The sequence below is a fragment of the Dermacentor variabilis genome, chromosome 1, assembly GCF_050947875.1.
Source record: "Dermacentor variabilis isolate Ectoservices chromosome 1, ASM5094787v1, whole genome shotgun sequence".
NCBI classification, from domain to species: Eukaryota; Metazoa; Arthropoda; class Arachnida; order Ixodida; family Ixodidae; genus Dermacentor; species Dermacentor variabilis.
In genome coordinates, this window is record NC_134568.1 from 186,022,865 (window position 1) to 186,047,304 (window position 24,440).

A 24,440-nucleotide genomic window follows, 5' to 3' on the forward strand; every position below is an offset into this window, starting at 1 on the left:
CCTTTCACTGTCTCTCTTTCGCTCTCTCTCTCCCTCTCTCTCTCTCTCTTTTTTTTTTTTTCTACACAGAATGGATCCTGTACCAGTTCCACCACCATTCAGACCAGAAACCGATCTCCGGAAGCCTAATGACTGTGAGATAATTGTGCTTCACAGGCAAAACAGGTTAGTGTCCATTTTTTTTTCCTCCATATTTATTTGCCAACATTGGCTGAATACGATGGGCATGCAAACAAAGGAATATAATTGAGTGACAATAGAAGAGTGTGAAATGCTGAATTTGTTGTGGAAGGTCATATTTATTAACTTTTTGATGTTGAGAGCCAAGATATCGAACCATCATAATAAAGCCAAGATAATGAACCAGCATTATTAATCTAACTAGAGCAGTTAGATTTATGATGCAACCCTATGTGGACCTTGGGAAGCTGTTCTGGTGGGATTAACTATTTGATGGTTTGTCTTATTTGGCATTGAATTTTTTATATTTGCATTCAATTCAATTTGAATTCAAAATGCACCCTAACTGAATATTTTTGCACTCCTGTAGGTGAAAAATTTTTGACTTAAGTTTGTTGCAAGTCTTAGATTCACTTCAAATTATTGATTGTATGCAAGTATGCGGTGTAGATGTTCTGCGTCATTTATACAAAATTGTGTCGCAGAGACTGCAGTATCATTCTGCACCAAATAGCCCTTTTTCATAGCTTTTGTGCAATGCTTTTGGCAGGACATGCCCCAATAAATGCCAAGGAAACATCTAACGTTCTAGGGGTAGGCTTGCGCGAGGTTCACTCGGTGAGGGATAATTACGCAAATCTGTGACTGTCCTGTATGTTTATCAGGCAGGGGATGCTTTCAAGGATTCGTGTACTCAAGTTTGCACACAGGAAGAGACTCCATAGTCAGATTGCAAAAAAAAAAAACAAAAAAAAAAACACCCAAGTTGATTATTCTGGATTACGCCACAACATGACAGTCGTGGTATTGGGTGGAATTCATTTTAGGGAGCCTGTTTTGGGTAAAATCAAAGGATGTTTTTTGTGGTGTCTGAATGCAGACGGCAATATGTCTCTGTGCACATGCAGAATTATTGTAAATTTTTGCATTTATGACACTATATGTATCTTGTTGAAAATGAACAATTTGCTTAGTCACAAGGCGGTTTGAATCTAGAAGGATGAAGTTTAAGCAAATCCATATACAAACCACCATTCTTGTGCTGGATGAACCACCTTGTTTGCAGCTCCCATAGACACTAGTGTCGAAATTAAAAGACTACAAATTAAACTTTATGCCATGTTTAGCCTTGTTTGCAAAAAAAAAAAAAAAGCAGTGCAGCTCTAGGAACGTTCTTAGCCCTGTAATGGGCCCAATGTATGATATACAGTAGAACCCCGGTTATACGTCCCCTGGTTTTGCAACGACCCGGGTTTTACAACGGATTAGCGCAGTCCCGGTGAAGTCCCCATAGAAGCAATGCATTAAAAAACCCAGTTATCCGACACAAGTTACGACAACCGTCGCGAAGCGCGGGACGGAACGGCGGACGAAAGAAAAGTGTCGCAGGTCTCTTTCCTCGCTCCGTCTCTCCGCATGCGGAGCGCTTGACACCGCTCAAATGGTTCACTCCGGCGCAGCTTTCTTCCCTGGCTCGTCTCATCGTTCGTTTCTCTCTCCCCCACCAGCAGGCGCCCGCGACGCCCGCTGTGCTGAAATAGCGCCTTTTCTTCTCCGCAATCACTTTCTCCCTCTCTTTTCGGTGGCGCCGCCTCTCTTTGCGTTGGGGAAGCATTTCTCTCCTTCCAGTTTCCCAGCAGCAGATCGCTGACAAGGTAGCGCGCAGAGGCCTAGGTTTATCACACGTGTTCTTCATCGTAATCCTAGCGACCAGTGTTCAGTGGAGGTTTTCAGTTGTGTGGAGCAACGCTACGCACGATGTCCCGAAAGCGGACAGTTCTGTCGCTCGGCAATAAGCTGAATATTATCGAGAAAGCGGAAAAGCGGCATGCAGCCATGAAAGCAAGGATTGCCCGAGACCTTAAGATATCCGAATCTTCGCTTAAGACGATCCTGGCAAACAAACCGGTGATATTGCAGAATGTCAACAAGCTCAGGCTCAAGCGGAAAGCGGCAAAAGAATTACAGCATGAGAAGTTAGAAAAAGTTCTCCCCAAGTGGCTGCATCGAGCACGGAGCTCTGCAATCAACGTTGACGGCTCCATTCTAAAAGAAAAGGTGGACCTTATGGCATTGCGTCTGGGCATCGACGACTTTCGGGCATCGAACGGGTGGCTGGATCGCTTTAAAAAACGAAACAGGATTATGTGCAGCCGCTCCTCGGAGAAAGCACTTCTGTGGACGTTTCGACGGTGAACGAGTGGATGGAGTCGCTGCCGGAAATGATTGCTGCATACAAGCCCTGCGACATTTTCAACGCCGATGAGAGCGGTATTTTTACCATATGCTGCCCGAGCAAACCTTTGCGTTTAAGGGTGACAGCTGTCGTAGTGGAAAGCGTAGTAAAAAGCTTGTGACGGCACTATTCTATGCTAACGAGGACCGTTCCGAGAGGCAGCCCGTGCTCATTGTTGAAAAGTTTGCAAAGCCATGGTGCTTTAATAACTCGAAGACGCTGCCGTGCAGGTACAACTTCAACAAAAAGGCGTGGATAATGTCTTCGCTCTTCAGCAATTTTTGTAGCAGCTAGATAACAAAATGGGTGCTATGGGGAGGGAAATATTGCTTTTCGTGGACAACGCACCGTGCCACCCACCCGATATGTCCAGCCTGAGGAACATAAAGGTTGTTTTTTTTTCTGCGCAACTGCACAAGCCTGCCACAGGTGCTGGATGCTGGCATCATTAAGTGTGTCAAGCAAGGGTACCGGAAGCGGTTAGTGCAGCGTCGGCTGGCGGCTATAGAGCGCAGCAAGTCAGAAAAAAAGATTGCTGTGCTCGACGCCATGCATTTCTTTGCCAGTTCGTGGAACGCAGTGTCGCGAAGCACAATCGCTAACTCCTTCAAGCACTGTGGCTTGAACGAGTTAGCGACTGCCTCCTCTGCTGGGGACGCAACAACCTCGATGCCGCTCGCGGCCGATGCAGGCTTCGCCGACAGTGATTTCGAGGGTTTAAGCCTCAGCACTACCTTCGCCAAGTAAATGGAGGCCGACGACAACGTTGCGATCTGCGGCGAGGTGTCGCTGGATGACGCCATCGAGGAGGCTTCACCTAGTGCCGACACCGCTGTGACATCGGACGAGGACAACGATGACGCCACAGATGCCGTGCCTGTGCCTACCACGTTTGCCGAGGTTCTACGGCACATAGACGGCATTCGGAACTTCATCTGTTCACGTGACGCCGCAGAGGACCTCCTTTTGGACGTTGCCCAACTCGAGCGAAAGCTCTTGGTTCACGTATCAAACAAGGTCCATAAGAAACTTAGTCTTTTTTTAATGTTCGCACCTGCTGGCAGGAATCATGGCAGTGGGCAGTGGAGTGCCGTAAAGGTTCGTTTGAATAAAGCATGATTGGTACCTGTACTGCAGCATTAATTCTTATCGCATTTCCTTTTTTGGCAATTTGGGTTTACAAGCCCTGCAGAGTATGTTAGTAGTTTACATTGAAATTGCTCATAAATCTGTCGCGCAAAATAAGTGGTATATTTATAGGCATAATTTATGTTCGCATTTCACGACTGCCGCATTTTACGGCACTTTTTCGCAGTCCCGAGAAAGTCGTATAATCTGGGTTCCACTGTATGTTGCGCTGAGGTTGATGCCCTGAAATGCTGATTGAAGTGCGAGAAACTGAATGCGAAACTTATAGTTGTGTTTTTTTGTATGTTGAAGTAAAGTTTCAGCTGTGGATAATTTAACAAACTAATTACTCAATAATAGGTAGGTGTGAATATTTTAAAAATTTGAATATTGTCGAATTTAATATTTTTAAAATTCAATATTATTTTTAATATTCATATCCGATTCGAAAAATAGATCTTAAAAAATGTTCTAATATTCGGTTGGATTTGAATATTCGAATCAAATCGAATATATTACTGGCTTTGTGAGAGCAAGCACGGTTTTTAGCAGTTGTTTTTACCTCATCTAAGAATATCTGGATAATGTTTTGCGGAATTTTGTGATCTTGTGCTGCTAGTGAGTGAGTGAGTGAAGAAACCTTGTTGTGAACGCCTGCAGAACGGTTAGCCTTCCCCTGTTAGGGAGGCGTTACCGTGACGCGGCCATGACGTCTTCGCGGCATGTGGCGCCTCTACTTCGGCCGCGGCCGCACTATTCCCTTTGGTCGACCGTGCCTGCCCCTCTTTTGGGGTGGCAGCCTCCCTCTGGTTTCGCTTGGTCGTTGCCTTTCGAGGGCCGCCGAGATCTGCTGGACGGCCTGGGTTTGGACATCTTGGTCATAGCATCTCGTTGCGGCCTCGAGCCGCGGCAGGATCGTTGTGTGAAATTTCGCCCGTAAAGCATGCTTAGCTTCTGAACGTCTGAACTCTGAGGGAAAGCCAGCCTTTCAGTAGCAAGGTGCGCGGGTTTTTGGAGAGCGATGGTGCACTTTTTATTTATTGCGGCGCCACCCCCAATTCTGAGTTTATTGTTTGAGAGCAAGTGCGATGAGTGACGACGTGCACAGGGTCAAATGCCTTCGAGTTTACGGGCATTTGATGCGATATAATAATGCACAGGTTGACGAAGACAGCTAGTGGGAGTTAGTCATTTTTCCAAGTTAACATGAGCCAGTACACAATGTTTTAGTATAACGGCTTACTAGTCTAGTTAGTTAACATTGACAATACAGTTGAAAGGTTGCAACATAAATTTTTTTTCTCCATAAGTACATGACTAAAATTAAACGTCAACAATTCGTTCCAATTTTCCTTCATCTGGAACTGTGTTTGGGCGTTACTGGGTTACATTTCACATTTACATTAATCAAGGTTTTATCACTTGTACAGGTTATTGTTATTATACTGGGTCTTTTTTTAGATCATGCATAATTTTAAAAATCGCCTGTGGCAGATTCTCTGCTCCTTTGATCAGGAGGAGGCTTTCAATATTATTTGCCACAGTTACCTTTTCTGGGTTTTGGATGAGGCTGTTTTTAGTATTGGTTTATGGTGAATGGTTCAAGCTTTGTATTTTCGGCCTGCTTTTGCTGTTCTCATACAGGATCGCGTCTCAGAGGCTTTCATCGTGGACCGTGTATGGCAGGGGGATCCTCTCTCGCCTGCTCTCTATGTACTCACTTTTGAACTGCTTCTGCAGTGGCTGTCCTGTGACAGTACAATTGGCAGGTTCCTACTTCCACCATGTTCCCCTCCTGCTGCACTCTTTGCTTAAGCAGATGGCCTGTGCATTGTTGTCCCGGACGAGGGTCAGAAAGGGTCTACTGGTTGTGTCGCTCAGCAGGTGCTCAAGTCGCCCAAGGATAAGGGAGGAATTGGAATTCCCAACCCTGGCATCGTGGCTACGGCACTATACGTCAAGTGGACCCATATAGCTCCTAACTGGGATATGCTCCTCATTTGAAGCTTTACCTCCTTTTTTCTTTACACTTTGTCGGTTTTCGCAAAGCACATTCTCTCACTGTGTGCCTTTTTCAGAAAACCCTCAGACTTTTTATGCAGCGGCTGCCAACTTTCTCTTATGCCTCCACGAGGTGCACCCCAATGTCAGTGTAGTTTTTACACCGATTCAGGAATTAGTTGATATACTAATTCCAAGTCTCCCTCCACATTGCCCCAGGTACAATTTATCCTTCCATAGACCAGCTGGAAACTTACTACAGCGAGCTTTCTGGACACTACGCGAGCTGCGTTCATGTACTGCATAGAGTGTGGCTGTCTGCCTGCTTACTACAGACACTTCACAGCCATTCCGACTTGTTGGGTGTGCATTTTTTGTGGTAGTCATAAACGTACGATTCACTTTTTTCTTTTTTTTTCCGGTGGTTGCTTTCAACAGCTTTCCTACAATTGATAGCTGGTCTCTTTGTCTTTGGTCTTCCAGGTGTTTTTGCCAAACAGTCCGTTTCTTGCACCCGTTGCCTCAACAGGTGATCAACCAGTTCATGCTTTTCCTTGTCGGGTGCTCATACCAAGTTTGGTTAGCACGCTGCAATGCAGATTTCACGGCACGGGCGCTGGGCCTTCATGAAGTGCTTGCAGAAGCATTGAAGGAGTTCTGGTTCCATCTCATCTGGGAGCGGCATCGCTTAGGCGAAAAGTTTCTCGAAGTGTGGGCTTGCCCTGCCCTCATTTTCAGTGAGTCAGGAGGAAAGCTTTCCATCGCGCTATAATGCATGCGTTTAAGGCTGCACGACTTGGCCATGTGTGCCAGCCGATCCGCTTGTTTTCGTTCATTTTTGTGAAACCCAGAACCAGGACCGGTCATGGCACACCCGACTGCAGTCATGTCATGGCTGGGATGGCTGGGATGGCTTCTGCGGTCTTTATGGTTGTTTGCCCTGGCCTTTTTTTGTGTTAATGCAATCCGAGCATCTATTGGGCTCATGTCCCTCACGGTCGACGTGGCTGTTTGTGTGTTGAGCACAGACGCTTGGTTAGTACTGCTCGTCAGTGGCCCCCTTGTCCGGGAAGAACTGTTGGCCTAAACCAAAGCCCAGACGCACAGACGCTTGGTTAGTACTGCTCTACAGTGGCCCCCTTGTCCGGGAAGAACTGTTGGCCTAAACCAAAGCCCAGTCTACCCATGTAGTGGGAGGATGCCGGGGTCAGTGTATAGAATGATGCTTGAGAAAGTGGGGGCGGGGGGGGGGGGGCTCTGGCCCGCAGTGCGTATGGGTGCCAATTCCTCCACCTGACAACAGCACGCTGACGCATGCGATAACAGCAGACGGCCAGAAGCTGCTAGAAGAAAACTATACCAAAGGGAAACATCCCAACAGACATACTTGTGAGAGTCCGGGATAGGGTAGGATGTGAAGTAATTTAATGGCGGATTGGGCGCGAACTGAAAATGGTGATAACGGCCTGATGCCATACTTCTCCTGTCCGTCCTTATGCTTGACTGTTTTCGAGCCTACCTAGAACAATGCATATGCCAGACACTACAGGAGCTGCGCTCTGAGATCGCAATCATTCCGGGTGGATTCACTTCTTTGCTGCAGCCCTTGGATGCGTGTGTGAAGAAAACTTTTAAGGACAGTGTGCGATGCTTGTGCACAGACTGGATGGGCCAGGGAGGGCACACGCTGATGCCTACCCGCAAGGTTAAGAGACCGTCTGTCGAACTGGTTTGTTCCTGGGTTTTGTATGCATGGCGCTCGCTTCCCTCTCGCTTGATCACAACAAGCTTCGACTAGCATTGCAAATGAGCTGGACAGCAGCGAACTCGAGCTGTGTTGGTACCATGGTGTAGAAGAAGCGGCCAGCGACCTGGACAACAAGTCCAGCGATTCCCATGCGGAGTCAAGTGCAGTAGAAAAAACTGTCGCTGCTTGCAAATAGTGTGCATGTGTTTTTACTGCCAGGGTAATTTGTCTAATGCATTTTTAAATCATTGCCACCTTACTTTTCAATTTTTGCTGTTTCAGAAAAGTTCCCATAAAATTTGTCCTCCATAATAAATGGACCCCATAACTTAGCTTCAATTATTCGCGAAAAAAAAAGTGCATTCATTACACGAGTATATACGGTAGGCTCAAAAGCAGTTATTGATTTCGTCGTTTCTTGTCTGTAATTTCAAGCATGCAGTCGATGCCTGTGCCAGAGGTTGTCGGAGACTTGTCATTCCATTGTTAGCGCGCACGTCATGAAGGCACTTTGTTCTCCAGTGTTTCCTTTCTCCATATTTTCCATTATATAACTCTCAAGACACCCAGGCACAGCACTAATGCTGCCTGTCTTGGAGGCTTGGTCACATGATAACAAGTGAGGGCCCCAAAATTCCAAGTTTATCGCTTAAATTCAAAGCATCCAATTTGTCACTGGCGACTGCTTTTCCGATTTTATTAGGTTAATCTGAAAATGCAAAGACCTACTTATGGGCCAATGCCATCATAAGATTGACACGGTATGCGTGGGCGCTGCACTAGGCTGACCTAGTGCAGCATTGTTTCTACACTTTCATAGCAAACTAGAAGAGAATATCTTTGTACTCTCGTTTAGATTGTTTTTGTTTCTCTCAGGAATTATGCAGAAATGGTGGAACGACGCCTCAAGAACCTTGGCATGCAGGTGGACCTTTTATTCTTGAAAGATGAAGCTCTGCTTAGCCGAGCTCTTGAAGATTTGACCCAGCGAGGCACATTGTTTGCTGTTGTGGTGACAGATCAACATGAAGTGCATGGAAGCGTCACAGTCAATATTCTTTATGGAGTTCCTCAAGGTGAGTAAGCACCAGTATCAGTAGAAACCCACTTTTATGCTATTTCAGTCATGTTCACAGCAAATTTTGTTTGTTGCAGCATTCAGGTATCAGATGGATGTCTCACTTTGCGTTTGACTATTTTGAATTTAAAGTTCAATCTGCCTTTTGCCGTAATGTGGAATAAATTATATTTCGTTCACTTGAAACCGTTTTCCTACCGTGGAGAAAATGTCCGTTTTATGTAGGTTACACTAGATTCTTTTTTTCTGAAGAAACTATTGCACTGAAAGTTTTATTCACTATATGAAAGCAATGTAGAATGGATCCACTTTTCAGGCATACAGCTTTTATTAACAAGGTCCACAATGTTTCAGAGTGCGCATGCCGCTTCCGTAGACGGCCATTTTCGCTTTCAACTCTGATGCGCAGGCGCATGCTTTCGGAGCCAGTTCAGAAATCGCCGCCAAGCAGAAAAAAATCAAACTCTATGAGAAGCGTAAGTTCTATTTTACATCGGATGGCACAGTGTGTCTGTGAGTGCCATGGAAGGTCTCAAAAACTGAGTTTGAAACCATCGTTAGTGGGCTAAGTATACCCAATGGGTGTGGTATGGAAACAGTTAAGCATTTTTTCTGGTTCTGCCAAAAAAAATAATTTTATGCTTTTACAAGAATCTTCAAAACATTCCGAACATTGTGAATAAGTTGTGCTCTCATTTGAGTGCACTTTTTTTAATAGTCTCAAGTAGACCTGACTCTCCCATGTGCAGCTTATTGTATTTGCAATATCACATTAAAATTTTTCTTCATTCCTGCAACTTCTTAGTCCACTTTTTCGTCCCTACTGGGTGTTGGTTTCGTTTGTCTGCCTGCAACATTGTGACAGTAATGCACTTTGCAAGTTTTTATTTCATTGCATTAGTCTTATGTGCGTGTTTTTACCTTTCATGAGCATGTGCGTCAACCTTTTTCGTTCCTGCTCTTTATTTCACATGGCCTTGAGAATGTTGTCTTGCTCCAAATTCACTAGAGGTATGAGAGAAAGTGGACAGGAGGTTCTCTTCTCACAATCCTTTAGGCTCTCACAGTTATTCTGTGCTTGCCATTCTACCACCATGACAGCGATGGTTTAATTTCATGTAAAGTTACGTAAGGTTGCCTTGACAAAATGCTGAGAGTTCTCTTGCTTGTGAGAGGCCCCAGAACTTGTTCAGGTGAAGGTTCTGAACACCGCAAGCAGTTTTAAGGTAATGTCTTCACAGTATTATCCAGGATGAACTTTCGTAAATTAAACAGATGTTGGATGGTCTAAAATTTTAACTCGTATGCTGCCCTATGCCCTTCCCTGAGTACCGTATTTACTCGATTCTAACATGCCCTTGATTGTAACGTGCACCCGTTTTCTATGACCTAAAAAAAAGTTTTGCTGTACCACACACCTGGCTATTTCGTACAGAAATACAACTTTCCCTCAACTGGAAAAACAGATTTAGTCCGAGTGCACTAAAGTTGCGATAAATAAAAGAAATCGAAGCATCGATTCGGATAGCAAATTGGGAGACAGCTATGCAAAAAGTAAGGATAGTACTTTTATCGGCCATATAAACTTTTAAACATTCGCTTACTAACTAAATTAACATTCCCTCAAGCTCCTCAAGAACAGTTTCCAATGTGGTGAACGCTGTATATATCATGGATCTGTGGCTTCGAAGTGGTGCAACGTAATGCTAACACATTTCTTTCGCATTTACCACCAAATCGCGTCTGTTTATTTATTTAGACCGCACTCCGGGCATCTCTGGAGACCGCTAAGCCTCTGCGCGTGTGCCACGCAAGCGCCATCATTGTGGAGCCCCATGAAGGTACCTTCACTCCAACGAAGGCTGCTCCAACACACCTAGAGGCTGTTTCGTGTTATTAGGCCGCCTTTATTTAGAACTTGTGTTGGCCAACTTTGTTAATATTGCTCACCCCAGTTTTGAATGAACAATATGAGGCACTGATGTGAGATGGGAGGTATGACTGGGAAATAAAGCAGAGGTTTCCATATCACAGAGGAATTAAAAAAAATAATGAAAATAATGGTGAAATCCAAGAGAGAAGCGAACCATCTGAGCGCACATAAGAAACAGGCAATGGGTCCACTCTCATTACGTAAGGCAGCAACACGTCCAAATCACTCGAGACAAGCTTTTTCAAACTTTGAATTTTAGGAATGAGGGTTCTTTAAAACAGAGTATTATTTTTTGTAGGTTAAAAACTCCATTTACAGCCACGGTGCGCAATGGCTTCGCAGCGCCGTGAGATGTCGCGTCATAATTAGGTAAAAGTACCTTGCATTTCTTTTACCTTGCATATATTTCTTTTTTCGAACCCCCTTCTTCCTTTCAAAACATGCTTTCATTTTTTTATTTGAATGCTGAGTATGGACATAATGTTTCATGAATACCGTATTTATTCGCGTATAACCCGCACCAAAATGTGAAAAAACGCGTTTAAAAAGTGGGGGTGCGGGTTATCTGCGAATTTTTTCCTTGGGAGGGGGGGGGGGGTCGGCTTCACCGCAATGTGCGGCGGCCTCCCCGTGTAGTCCGCCATCCCCATCGTCATCGACGCTTGTCAAGCCGATGAAGGGCCAACCGGGCCAACGAAAGGCCAGCATTGTTGAGCCTCGCGTTAGGCGCTGTTTAGTGTACTTCCACCAGTTTGCACTGTTTGCCTGCTTTGTTTTGGCATCATGAGTGCGACTCGACGGCAGTGTTTCACAGCGAAAGAGAAGCTAAAGATTATAGCCGCTGCCGAAGAAATCGGCAACAGAGCTGCTGCAAGACAGCATGACGTCGACGAGTCGTGCATTCGCGACTGGAGGAAGAAAAAAGAGAGTCTCGAAGCAACGAACCGGAACAGGCGAGCGTTTCGGGGTCCGAAGACTGGCGCGTACCCCCACCTCGAGACGCAGCTTGCGAAGTTCATTGAGGAGCAGAGAAGTCGTGGCCACGCTGTTTCGACTGAGATGGCGCAAATGGAAGCCCTGAAGTTGGCCCGGGAATTGAACATTCCACGTGAGTTTCGTGCAAGCCGTGGATGGCTTCAGCGCTTCATGCGAAGACATGGATTTTCTATGCGGCGGCGAACAACCATGTGCCAGCGGCTTCCTGAAGCCTACGAGGAAAAGTTGTTGAACTTTCAACGATATGTGATCGCACTTCGGAAGGAGCACAGCTATTTGCCGTCTCAGGTGGGAAATGCTGATCAAACACCTGTGTACTTTGAGATGCCGATGGACACGACCATGGAAAAAAAGGGCTCCAAATCAGTCAGCGTGCTGACCGGCGGAAATGCCAAGCTGCGCTGCACAGTCATGCTATGCGCTTTGGCCGACGGCACGAAACTGCGCCCGTATGTGATTTTCAAACGCAAGACGCTACCTAGCATTCCACTGCCCCCAGGAATCGTTGTGCGTGCGGAAGAAAATTCGTGGATGAACAGTGGCCTAGTCAGTGACTGGCTTCGAGTAATCTGGGAGCGAAGACCAGGTGCCTTGCTGGCACGCCGGTCGATGCTCGTACTAGATTCCTTCAGAGGCCACTGCACTGATGCGGTGAAGGCTCGCCTTGCCGAGACCAGCACCGACCTCGTCATAATACCTGGCGGCATGACGTCCATGCTACAGCCACTCGACGTGTGCCTGAACAAGCCGTTCAAGGCACACGTGAAGCGGCTGTATGCCCAGTGGATGGCCGACGGCATTTACGCCCTCACACCGACGGGACGCGTGCGAAGGCCTGATATTCCATTGCTGTGCCAGTGGATCGTGGATGCGTGGAAAGCGATACCGGCCGATTTGGTGCGCAAAAGCTTTAAAAAATGTGCGATCAGTAATAGTCTGGATGGTTCCGAGGACGACCACGTCTTTGAGAGTGGCGATGAAGCCTCGGATGGCAGTAGTGAGAGCGGCGACGATTAAGAATCGGATAACCAGTGACGTGGTGGCGGTCGTTTGAATAAATGTTCTGAAAACGAAATGATCACTGAGTGTGAGTTGCATCTTTCTAGCGCTCTTTTTTTTTTTTCAGGTAAACGTGCGGGTTATACGCGAGTTTTTTTTTTTTTTTTTTTTCCGCCGAGTTCAAAGTTAGGGGTGCGGGTTATACGCAGGGGCGGGTTATACGCGGGTAAATACGGTATACCTTTTGCTCTCGCCTATGGATTGGGAGGGCATTCGTGAATGCAAGGTACTTCTACCTAATTATGACGGGACATCTCACGGCGCTGCGAAGCAAACATGAACACGTCTCACTCAGTGACAGTGGAAACTTTTTATCAGAATGCTGGAGTGAGGAGATGCGGTAGCAGAAGCGAGCGAATTGACCTGTGTGCGGCCTGTCGCTTCAGCGTGAACTAAGCGACGAGAACACAGCGCGTTGCGCCTGGATGTGTAGACTGCCTCCATCGCAGATCGCTTTCAAGGTAGGGGCCCCGCAACCGTGCCTACGAAGCAGCCACCGGAGTAGAACACCTCTCCTGTTTGTGCCAGTCCTGCATGCAAGTTTCGGTGAACTCCGAATGCCTGTGATGCGGCCCGATTTCCGCCCATCTCCACACATGTGATCACTTTCCTTTTAATTGCGGCATTGTGATGAGCACTCGACATGTCTTCGCAGTGAGCACTTCCATGCTGATAGAGCAAATGCAGAAAACGGGAAGACGGGTGGTGAACTAACGTAAGCATACTTGGAGAAAGCATTTGTACTTGGAGAAAGCTACGGCAGCTAGGCTCGAAGCGCTTACGAGGTGGCCATTTTGAAGTGCCGATAGTGATTTGGTAACACAGATTTAGCGTCCTACTCCATTCTAATCCGCACGAAATTTTTGGACCCGTTTTATTGGGAAAAAAGTGTTCGTTTGTTTCAAGTAAATACGGTACTTATTACCAGTCCAGTATGCACATGTAGCCTTTGTGCATACTTTTGGGAGATCGATAGTGCATCAGTTTTATACCCAGCAATATACATTAGACCCTTGGTATAATGAACACGGATATAAATTATTGTGTGTTACAGGAGAGATTTAAAGTTTGTTTGACGATCCTTTATTTCAATTAGTATTCTTAGGGCTACAGTGGCTGACAAATAATTTAGACATGACAGGGACCGCCGAAAAGTCAAAATATAACTGGGAGTCCAAAATGTCGGATTCATCAGAAAAACGTGACTTTATACCACAAGTGGCCAGTAAAAGTGTGCTGTATTCTCAAATAACCACTTCCGTAGGTAATTTCCCTTTAACAGGATCTTATGTGACAGATCGGTGTCTACGAGTGACAACATTTTTCGCACATTGCCAAGCTTATCGTCCGAGAATACTGCCCGAGTTTCTAAATGTATTTCTGCGTTCACATACATTTCCTTACGATCTGGTCAATCTCCACCATTGTGATACTGTTGCCACAAATAGAGGCAAGAATGTTCAATGCATGCACCGAATTTTTATTCCCTGGCAACATAAGAGATGTCCACAGCACTGTGATAGCTGAATTATCACGTCTTTTTTTTTTTTTTTTCATCATAATCATTGTTTGACGCTTCCCTCACTTAAAGGAGTACTGACAGAGAATGTTTTTATCTTGTTTTTTTCTGCTGCAATATGGAGCTAATGACTAAGTAATCATGGCCCAAAACATCATTTCCTTCAGAGCGCGACAGGTACCTTATTTACTCGATATCAACACGCCCTCGATTGTAACGCGCTCCCGTTTTCCATGACCAAAAAAATTGTAACGCGCACCTGTTTGCCATGACCTTAAAAAAAAATGTCCTTTACAGCACCGCGCACCTCATTATTTCATACAGAAATACAACTTTCTCTCAATTTAAAAAAAAAAAAAAGATTTACTCCCCAATGCACTAAAGTTACGATAAATAAAAAGAGTCACAGTTTCGCCCGAAAGTCGAAGTATCGATTACGATATCAAATTAGTAGACAGCTATACAAAAAGTAAGGACAGTAGTTTTATCGGCCGTATAAACTTTTAAACATTCACTTACTGGCTAAATTTACAAGCATGGTGTCACATTCGCACAAGCAAACATGAAGACGTCTCACTCAATGACTGCGGAAACTCTTTAAATGCTGGTGTGAGGAAGTGCGGTAGCAGGAGTGAGGGAATTTACCTTTGTGCGGCCTCTTGCTTCAACGCGAACTAAGCAACGAGAACAGAGTGCAAGTGTGCCTAGATGCGTAGACTCTTGTCTCCGCCGCAGATCGCTTTCAAGATAGGGGCCGCACGGGCACGCCGTACGTAGCAGCCGCCAGTGTTGAAAGCCTCCTGTATGCGCCAGTCATGCATGCAAGTTTTGGGAGCACCGAATGCCCGTGATGTGGCCCGATTTCTGTCAGTCTCCGCACATGTGATGGCTTTCCTTTTAATTGTGGCATCGTGATGAAGTGGGCATGTCTTTGCAGTCGGCCGTTTCATGCTTATAGAGCAAACACAGAAAACAGGAAGACGGACGGCGCACTAACCTAAGCCAAAGGAAGCATTACCCAAGCACACGTACTGCAGCACATGGAGGAAGCTACGACAGCTTGGCTCGAAGCGTGTACGAGGCGGCCATTTTGCAATGCCGATGGCGATATGGTAACGCAGATTTAGGGCCGTACTCGATTCTAACGTGCGCGGAATTTTTGGACCCGTTTTATTGGGAAAAAGGTGCGCGTTAGGTTCGAGTAAATACGGTAATTATCTGGAGTCTTGTTTGTAGCGACCAGTCCAAGTTTCAGTTTCAGAGAGCAACGAGATGGGCCAACGAAGGAATTTAAACACAGCTGGCCACGTGATCACACAAAACTGTGACGTGCGCATGCCGGCACGTGAGCTTCATGTTGCTAGTTCGTCTGCTACGCCTGCACATGCTTTACGATGTCCCCGTCATCATCGTGGTCCTCGTTTTCGTCCTCCAGTGGTGACTATTTCCTGGATGCTGGAGTCGCCACCGTATTAGACGTGCCCAACCACTTTTGATTGGATCCACCACAAAACAGCGACTCTGGTAGTGCGACCAGCGACAGCTATCAATATGTGTGCACACTGCTACAAGTAGTACGAACCATTCGTCGAGGGCGCTTTGGAAATGAAGCATATTCCAGAGCAGGACACAAGGCGGAGTAAAAGTTGGCACTGCACCCGACTTAGGGCTACGTAGTCTTGGTGAAAGGTCATCGGACTGCTCTAAGCTCGGCAGGTTTTCTTTATACCAGGCACACTCGAAATGAAACGAGCCAATCTGGTTGCTCTTCAACAGGGTCCATTCTAAGCCTCCAGGGGCACGCACGAACTCTGACCACTTCTGCCACTCATCGACACCTACGGCAGCGAACGAGCAAGCCAGGCTAGCTGGCGATCGCCGAGAAACAGTATAGGCCTAGCTCGCTGGCTGTCGGACTTGAGGCCGATAGCCGTTGCAATCCGTTCGCAGCTCGTAATAAAGCACCTATATTTATCAACACAATCAATGTCTGTACATTTATGTCGCTCATAAGTGACAATACAATTAGTTGTTCCGATGCAGTTGGTAGTGATGAGAAAACATGATAGCCAGGCGAACCGCTTTGCAGAGACGATTGCAGCGGTGGCTATGCTGACAGCTTGCGAGTCAAGATCACGCCAACGATTTACTATTTCTGGCAATGTTTTTTAACCTGCACACTTTCGAGGTCACTTTAATATGAGTTATTTCGTGTCGGAAACAAATTTTAGCTGATTTTCATGCTGGCGTCAGCAGTAGGGGGAGGGGGACACTGGGGCTATTGGAGCAGTGAGAAACTTGCTTGCAGGGCCACCCCGACGGCAGTGCAAACTCGTGACGTGTTTTCTCGGTTGTTTACAACCCTCCTTCGATGTTGGTGTTCTGAGGTGCTGCGTTTTGCGGTTGGCTGTGCGCGCATACTTCAAAAGTGATTTTAAATGTGTTCTAAGCTATATTCGGTGTTCATATTTTGCAGACAATCTGTGTGTGCCCACACAAATCGATCTCACATGTTCACTCGACTTCGAAATTTTGTTTTAGTACTCGATGAAGTTTAAGGTATGGTACAGTACAATCCAAAAAGGCCAGTTTTTCTGCTCCGAAGCTGGCACAAAATGCTGTGCAGAAGGGTTGAAATCTGGGCCAGTTGGTACATACTTGAACGAAAAAAACCAGTCAAAAACACAAAGGACAAGAGGAGAGGTTCACACCACAACGACTGGTTCACACCTCTTGTCCTTTGTGTTTTTGACTGGTTTTTTCGTACAAAATGCTGGTGTGGCTGCCCCTAAACTGCTCCGAAATGACATTTATTGTGCTCCAAAAATTGCTTCAAATCCTAAACTGGCTGGACCACCACTGTATGTGGCCTGGTGACGGGCCACTTAAACGCCGCCCTTGTCGATGCATACATCTTAAATCGAGTTGGCACCCCTTGAAACAGCTTGAAGAAGTCACCGTGGCATTGCCGTTATTTGACGTACGAATGAATTAATCCTTGAGGTGCAGAAACAACACTGGCAAAACCTGCATTAAGCCGGTTTCACATGGTGGGATTTTCGTCGCATCCAACCAAAATTGCAGTTGTAGTGTCGACTCCCCCCCCCCCTTTGGCTGCAACCGACCGGTTGATCGCAGCATTGCACCGTCACAGTGATTACTGTGGTTTTCCGTCGAAATTGCGCCAAGAATTATTTCGCGGTTTGTTTGGTAAATGGCGTCCCGTTCAACAAGTGCCATGCGCAGAGGTGTGGATTGCCGAATCTGGTACATGCACGAAGGGAGACTAAAGAACTTGTCCTGCCAATTGCATTCTCCCATTTCTATGCATTGTTGACACGTTATATAGCAAATGAAGTGCATTTTCACATTTGCTTTGTATGCTATATACAGTGCAGTCCAAATATAACGATATCAAGATGAACTAAAAATCTGATCATTATAACCGATCATCGCTATATCTGGACTGCTGTTTAAAAAATGAAAAAAAAAAAAAGAAACTGCCGAACATACCTTCGTAGCTCCGAAACCAAAGTTTCCACTTATGATAAAGAATTGACGTTGTAGCAAGAAGGCTGTGAAAAATGAGATGTCTATTTATACCTCTAAACAGCGTGTAAAGTGTTAGGCGTACTGAAGTAGTTAGAAATCTGCACTTGTTTTTGCGGAAGTTTCAGGTTCACAACTGTGGTGTACATCTTGTCCAGCTTCAGCCTGAGCAGTGGCGGCTATAATTTAGCGTGCATGAAATCATTGAGTGACTCCATGAACGACAGCGCACTCTGCATCAACGTTGGGGTTGGTTTTAAAGATGGGCCACTGTCAGCCTCGTCGCCTCCGTCGCACAACGCTGCCGTCTGTCGCGACAACGATCGCCCCGTTGGAAATTCTTCGCAGAACGATGCAGCGCTATCTGCACTCAGAAACTCCTCCATCGAAGCACTACCCATTTTATCACCAGTTGCAACGTGCTCCCACCGTTTGGCAATGTCGGCGGCTGCCACCGTGTTATTTTCACACATGGGGGTTTCGCCCTAGCGCATAAAGCCCGCCGTTTCCGTTCATCGGCGCGGTCACAGGTTCTAGCCTTCATGATCGTGGCGCTCGCGGTTTTCAGAATCATCGATCATCGACTGCGTCAGTTTTGCATAATTTGCAGCTTCGTCCCAAGCGACACAGCTTTGTGCTTTGTCGGCGCGCTGACTTCTGTTTCCGTGGCGCATTTCCGCGCTCCGTAAGGAAGAGATGGAGAGTATAGAAAAGTCGCACAGACGTGATTCGCCTCTCTCTCTCTTTTTAGATTTTTTTCTTATGGACGCTCGCCGGCGACGCGGATGCGAAGCAGCTGGCGCCATCTTCTGGCATGCGGTGCCAACTTGCGATGCTCTGAATTTGTGCGCTGGCAGAATGCGCTGCACAGTAATGGCAGCAGATACGAACTCGCGTAGGCCAACTTTTTGCCGCGCCTCGGTTAAACGGAACTTAGCAAAGCAAATTTCACGATTATTCTGCATGGAAAATGCCACCCAAAAGGCAGAATTTTGATCGTTATATCCAACATGCAAAGAATAACATATTGTCATATATGTTTTTTTTTTCTCGTAGCCCTAATGCATAAATTGATACTCTGAAGTCAACTCATTGTTATAACCGACCGATATTGCGTTATATGTGGTAAGGTTATAAGTGGGCTGCATTGTACACACCTTTGCAAGTTGCTAATACTATGAGGTGTGTGATCCCCATGAGATGACATAGCCTTTTGGGGTCATCACAATTTTCTTTTGTTGAGTAGCATGCTGCTTAAGACGAGGAATTATGAGCAAGAAAATTTGTGGTAGAGCACTCAAGTTCAACCGTAACTTTTTGAAAGACAGAAAATTCTAGGTGAGAGTTGGACGTACATTTGGCATACTACGACATACATACAAGCCTACTACAAGAAGCACTGTAGTCGTTGGAGTGCTACAGTTTATGGGAAAGCTATATAATGCAGAAATCGAGAATGATTCAACAAGCTCTTAACAACATTGCATACTTTCTTAGCATGTTTGGCATCCAGCTTTCTGGTAAGTCAGCTTGCATCTATGTTGGAAATAAGACAAATCAAGAACTACCCCAGATTGCACGTTGTGCTTCGCATAGCCGCACAAATATATCCGCAAGTCAGTATCTCCAAATCCTCAGCTAGTGTAAGACCAAGACAGTGTAGCCAGCACATGGGTGAAACAATTATGCCATGCCTGGACACAAATTGTACAACTGGTGAAAAGAGTAATCTCAAAGTCATGGGGGTTGGATGAGTGGATACCATGGAAAATTGCAAATGCTGTACTTGTGTCCATAGTGTTGTACGGTATGAATTACAAGCAGCGCACAAAAAAAGACAACTCATCCAACACAGGCATACGAGTACTGACAGGTCTTTTCAACTTAAAGCTTGAAGACCTCTACGAGAAAGAGCAAATGAACAAGCCCCTAGACAGAGTCGACTACTTCTCCCTTCAGAAACACATCATCAGGAGCACCTCAACTCGAAACACAATGTGCAATCAGGAGCAATATACATACATAATTTCTCCAGAAGCTGATGCTGAGAACGGGTAGTGTTAGTATCTCATTACGCTGTCACAACAATTCTGCTGCAGCCGATTTCCGAATACTGCATATACGGTGAGGATAGCTATATGGGTTGTTGATAGGTCACTGTCCAATTTGCTGTAGAGCTGGCAGAACAACGCGGACATTGAAGGCACGAGACAGCACACAATGCTGAATAGCTAGCTGCAAACTGTTTTTTACGTATGCTGTGCCTTTTCGCACTGAAATACAGAAACTGCTGTTGTGCAGTCCAAAGCAAATTTAAACTTCAAAATGTTTTTAAGTGACAAAACACACATATTATTTGCTCCCAATAAAGATAGGTCAAGAATATTATAATGTATGCATTTTCAGGTCAAGAATATTATAATGTATGCATTTTCTTCGTTACATTAAAATAATTATGTGGCGTGTGCCACAAAACCTTACAGGGTGCAACCCTGTGCGTCACACCATTTACATTGTTGAAGTCACAGCCATGTGAAATGGGCCCACTAAAAATTCCACTGCGATCCTAGCAACTGGACTGATTTTCGTCGTTCCAGTCGCAGCATGTGAATCAGCCTATTATAGTGTTACAATGGATTTACTGGCTATGGTTTCGATACTGTTGGTGTTGGATCAACTAGGCTTCCTTGGTTTCTGTTTAGGACGCACCGGCAACATGAACAACCATGTTGCAGTGATGCCGGCAACGTGTCGTAGCCAAAATAAGCTATTTCTGATGGACTTGGTGGTCAAATTAGCGTATTTACTCTCATAATGATAGCACTTTTTTTTTTTTCAAAAAAAATTGATGCAAATTCAGGGGTGTGATCATTATGCGGGTTAACTTTCTCACGAAAGCCCCCCCCCCCCCCCCTTTTTTTTTCATCTCGCGTTTGCTGCGGGATGACAACACATCAGCAAATAGGCGACTGCTGCTGTAACTGCAGGGCACCAAAAAACAAAAAAGATGCGGCCGGCGGAGCAAGTCGAACTCGCCGCACACATTTTTTCTTTTTTTCCGTGATTACATTATGAAACAGTTTCTTCGATATCAGTAATGAATAATATTGTTACTATCGGCAAGTTTGCGACAATAACGTAGCCATGACCACTTTGTGGGGACATTAACAGAGATGTGCGCACTTAACTGCCAGTGACAGAAACCCATGGCGGACACATTGCAGAAACTGCGGCATTTGTCTTCACTACTATCTTAATACAGCATGCTTCCACAATGGATGGGCGAATATTTTAGCTGTGTTACAAGCGTCGGCGCATGAATAGGGTACACTTCTAACGTATCAGTGTAAGCATGGCTACTATTGTTGCCGCTCGTGATTTGTTGCATGCCCACGAGTGCAGACGAGAAGAATCGAAAAGCACCAACCATTATAAAGTGTACAAACAATAAAGCCAAGGCAAGTTTCATTGTAGCTTTTTTTTTTTTTTTTTTTTTTTTTCCGTGCAAGTGCAGAAAGTGTTGAATGAAATGGGGCATCTGCATTAAGGATGTTCGGTGTGTGCAGACTGCTTGGTATGTCTTAGTCTTCAAGAGTTGTTCACGTAGCATTCGACAGCATTCTACAGATGGTAAGCACGATCATCATTAGCTAGACTTGGCACACAACATATCGCTGTGGCAAGTTCGGGGTGCGATCATTACACGGGAAAAGAAAAAAATTGAATTTTGACGACAAAATTCACAGGTGCGATGATTACGCGAGTGCGATCATTATGCAAGTAAATACAGTAGTTTGTATTCAGGGAAGTGGAGTCCTAGTAATTGAAGGGTTCCCTGTAATGTGTCTGAAATTTCAGTCATCCTTAAACATTATTTTTATGGGACGAGTGGCGGTCCCACGAAGCAGTCCAAATAATCGAGGATGTCCTAATTATCCGTTGTTGATTGTATAACGAAATAAAAAGTGCGAGGTCTTAGACAATACTGTTATAGAAAAGTGAAATATTTATAATCGGCTAGGCATGTGCAACACTGTGATCCTCCATTAGCTCTGAGCTGTAAAAAAACAGCAAAAGAATTTTGACAAATTTTCAAGATAAGCAAAATTGCGATAATGGAAGCCCACTGGCTGCGCATAGACTGTATGGGAGCCCTTCCAAAATGCCACCAGTAATATTCTGTCACTTTCCCGTGCATCAGCATTCGGCACCTCGGTGTCTATGGGCAACGGCGTTCCTGGCACTGTGCCAAAAGAGCGGCTTAGCACAGAGTCAAGACGCTTGATCCTAATGCAATAAAAGCCAGTCATCCAAGCATGACCAATTACACACATTCGAAAAGCTGATGCTGCTACTTTGGGCATCATAATCCCAGACAATTTCACTTTGAACTGAACTGCTGAAGAGTAAAATTTACATCCCTTTAGCAGGCGCCTGTGACTGATGTGACATATACGCATAACATATCCATGAAGTGAGTGTTCCTTATCAAGCCGGGGTCTCACTGAAATACTGTGGGCTTGTTCTTCTTTAGGCACAGCTTGGGGTGAGACTGCCTGCTCAAAAGTGCCCCTCATCTTTGCTCAACGTCACAATTGTTACGCTGTGACCTCTTGATGCATTGCCGACAGCGTCCTAAATGAGAAGGGGAAATACTTCACTGCTGCAGCATGAGGCCACAACAAAGTAGCCGCAAGCAGTCTAGCAAGTGTGTGGAAGCAATCCTAGAAAGAAGGGGAAAAGATAAGCAGGAAGCACGCCGCGGTGTCTGGCTCGGCTAGCGAGCTTCCGCCTGATGAAAAATAAATGCACGTTATTTTCGAAGTTGAGATTTCAAAATATTGGGGTCCGGCAGAAAAACTTTTTTGAAATAAGTGTTGAAGAACACATGCGTTGACACCACTGCCAGAAAATAATTTTGTCCGAACCAATATTTTGAGAAGCAGAGTTCAAGTTAACAAGGATTTACTGTAAGCATGTACTGGACATCTAAGGTGCACCCTGGCTATCACTGCTGCTCACCGTAGGCACCCTCTTGTGACTACTGGCTATGACTTGGTTTGATGATTTAGCTCCCGTTGATAACAGCTTCAGGTAGCCCACGGCCCACATGCATGACTGCCCACGGCAGTCATGCATGTGGGCAAACTTTGCAGGTTCGCAATGGAGACATTTCTTTTTTCCATTATTATTCCTTGTTTCATACCGGCTAGACGACTTGTGAAATTGTGCGAGCAGTTGCTATATAAGGTAAGAAGGCACTTTTCAATTTTTTTCCCCTGCAATGAAATTACCGATACTCCAGTTTTTATATTAGCTGTGGAAATTTTGGATGTCACAAAGTGTGCCGCTTGATTTATAATATATATGGTGGTCTGCGCGCACAACGCTGCGAACTGCTTCAACTTCCATCTATCGTGCTTTTTTTATATGTTTTTCTTGCACAAATAGCTCAGCTTTACTATCATAGGCCAGCTCACCAGTTTTGGGCCATGTGCACACAACACAGAAGTTGCTTAGGACATTGTAATCATGCCTAAACTCCGGGAATAGTTCGATGACCATGTTGATGTGCTACGAATGGCCTGCTCGAATGGCCATCATCCTCGAGCTTTCATAGAACACTACTATTTTTCCGGAATTCAAAAGTTTCAGCTCGTTGTACAGGGACTTTACTGATCAAGTCCGTTAGTTTTTGGGCAGCAGACGCCACCACATGTGCCACCTTCGTCTTGAGATAGCCGTGCCACGTTTTTCGTGAAGGCCACAGTGAGAGATATTCATTCTAGCAAAAAAACATTGTTCACTGCTGTTTGCAGAGTCCCAGTTCTTACCATCGCATGGGCAGCACGAATCTTCATAACAAAGGGGCTGACCAATTTGTTGCAGTTCACGTGCGGCATACTCCATGCAGAATCAATATTGCTACATTCTTACTCCTCTTTGTCAAAAGCCACGCTGCCGCTATATACCTTGCACTTTAAGCACGAAAGTACTTTATGTACTCTCAACAAAGCGTCTCCATTTCTGCTGGCGTGGCCACCCTGTCATCTGCGCACATAAACGTGTCCGATTTACGTTTACAATTTCCAGCAAGGTGTTGAAGTTTTTCTGCTTTCCTCGCTGTTGTCGCATTTCCGCTGGCTGCACCATCGTCATGTCGTGCCGAACGTGTCTTGCGATCACTGTAAGCTGACGAACGCGAACCATTTAGGCCTTTTTCACTCACCAGGCGTGGTGCATTTTGCACCGCTTGAAATTGCCAGCGAGTAATCATTGCTGTCCTTGGCACTTTCAAAGCGCTTTTTGAAGTTGTAGCGTGCTTGTTTTCTCTTCCTGCCAAACTTGTTCGGTGTTGCGAACTTTCGTTAAGAAACACGTTAGCAGCTCTCGTAATGGCGTCGGGCACTTCACTTCCCGTGTGCGTCCGCAGACCAAAGCAGTAGCTGCCCGCTGCCTTTTCCAGTCGCAGGACACTTTTTAGTAATGTGTACTGAATGGGTGAATCGGCTTGCACGTTGGGACTTCTTTTGATGCGAATTTTTTCATAAGCAATGGGTGGACAAGCGACATGTGGCGGTAAATTGCAGAAAAGTGGCTCTTTTGATTGTGACCAAGATGACCACAATAGCATACATGTCATTCAGCAGCAGTGCGGTATGAAAGAAGCCCCTGTCTTGCACTTTTCTCGGTTAAAATATAGCTCGCAGTGGTGATATAAATTGATATTGTGACCAAAATATCTATCGAAGATGTGGGGTTATCTTGGTCAGCACATGCAGCAAGTGACTGTATATAACAAAAACGCTGTGTCCAAAAAAAGAATTGACAAAAACTTGTGTCCCCCCTGAACTAAGTGCAGCACTGATTAATAGCTCATAAACAAATTTTTAGGTTTGCTGGCATCTTGAAAAAACAGCGAAATCCCCCTCGAACTTGGTTTCTTCAGGGGACGTATTCTGAAACCTTCGCCTCCGCGAAAGTTTCGCCGTGGCCACGCGTCCGCCAACGGCG

At 45.5% G+C, this 24,440-nt stretch overlaps 1 protein-coding gene across 1 annotated transcript in view; it reads left to right on the top strand.

The window, feature by feature from the left end:
* The window catches only part of Neos (nuclear receptor coactivator protein neosin), a 115,113-nt gene that overhangs the window by 64,807 nt on the left and 25,866 nt on the right, over positions 1-24,440 (top strand). Inside the window, exons 8-9 of the mRNA XM_075701190.1 lie at positions 70-165; positions 8,169-8,368. Of these exons, the coding sequence (XP_075557305.1) occupies positions 70-165; positions 8,169-8,368 (296 nt within the window). The remainder of the gene's footprint in view (positions 1-69; positions 166-8,168; positions 8,369-24,440) is intronic.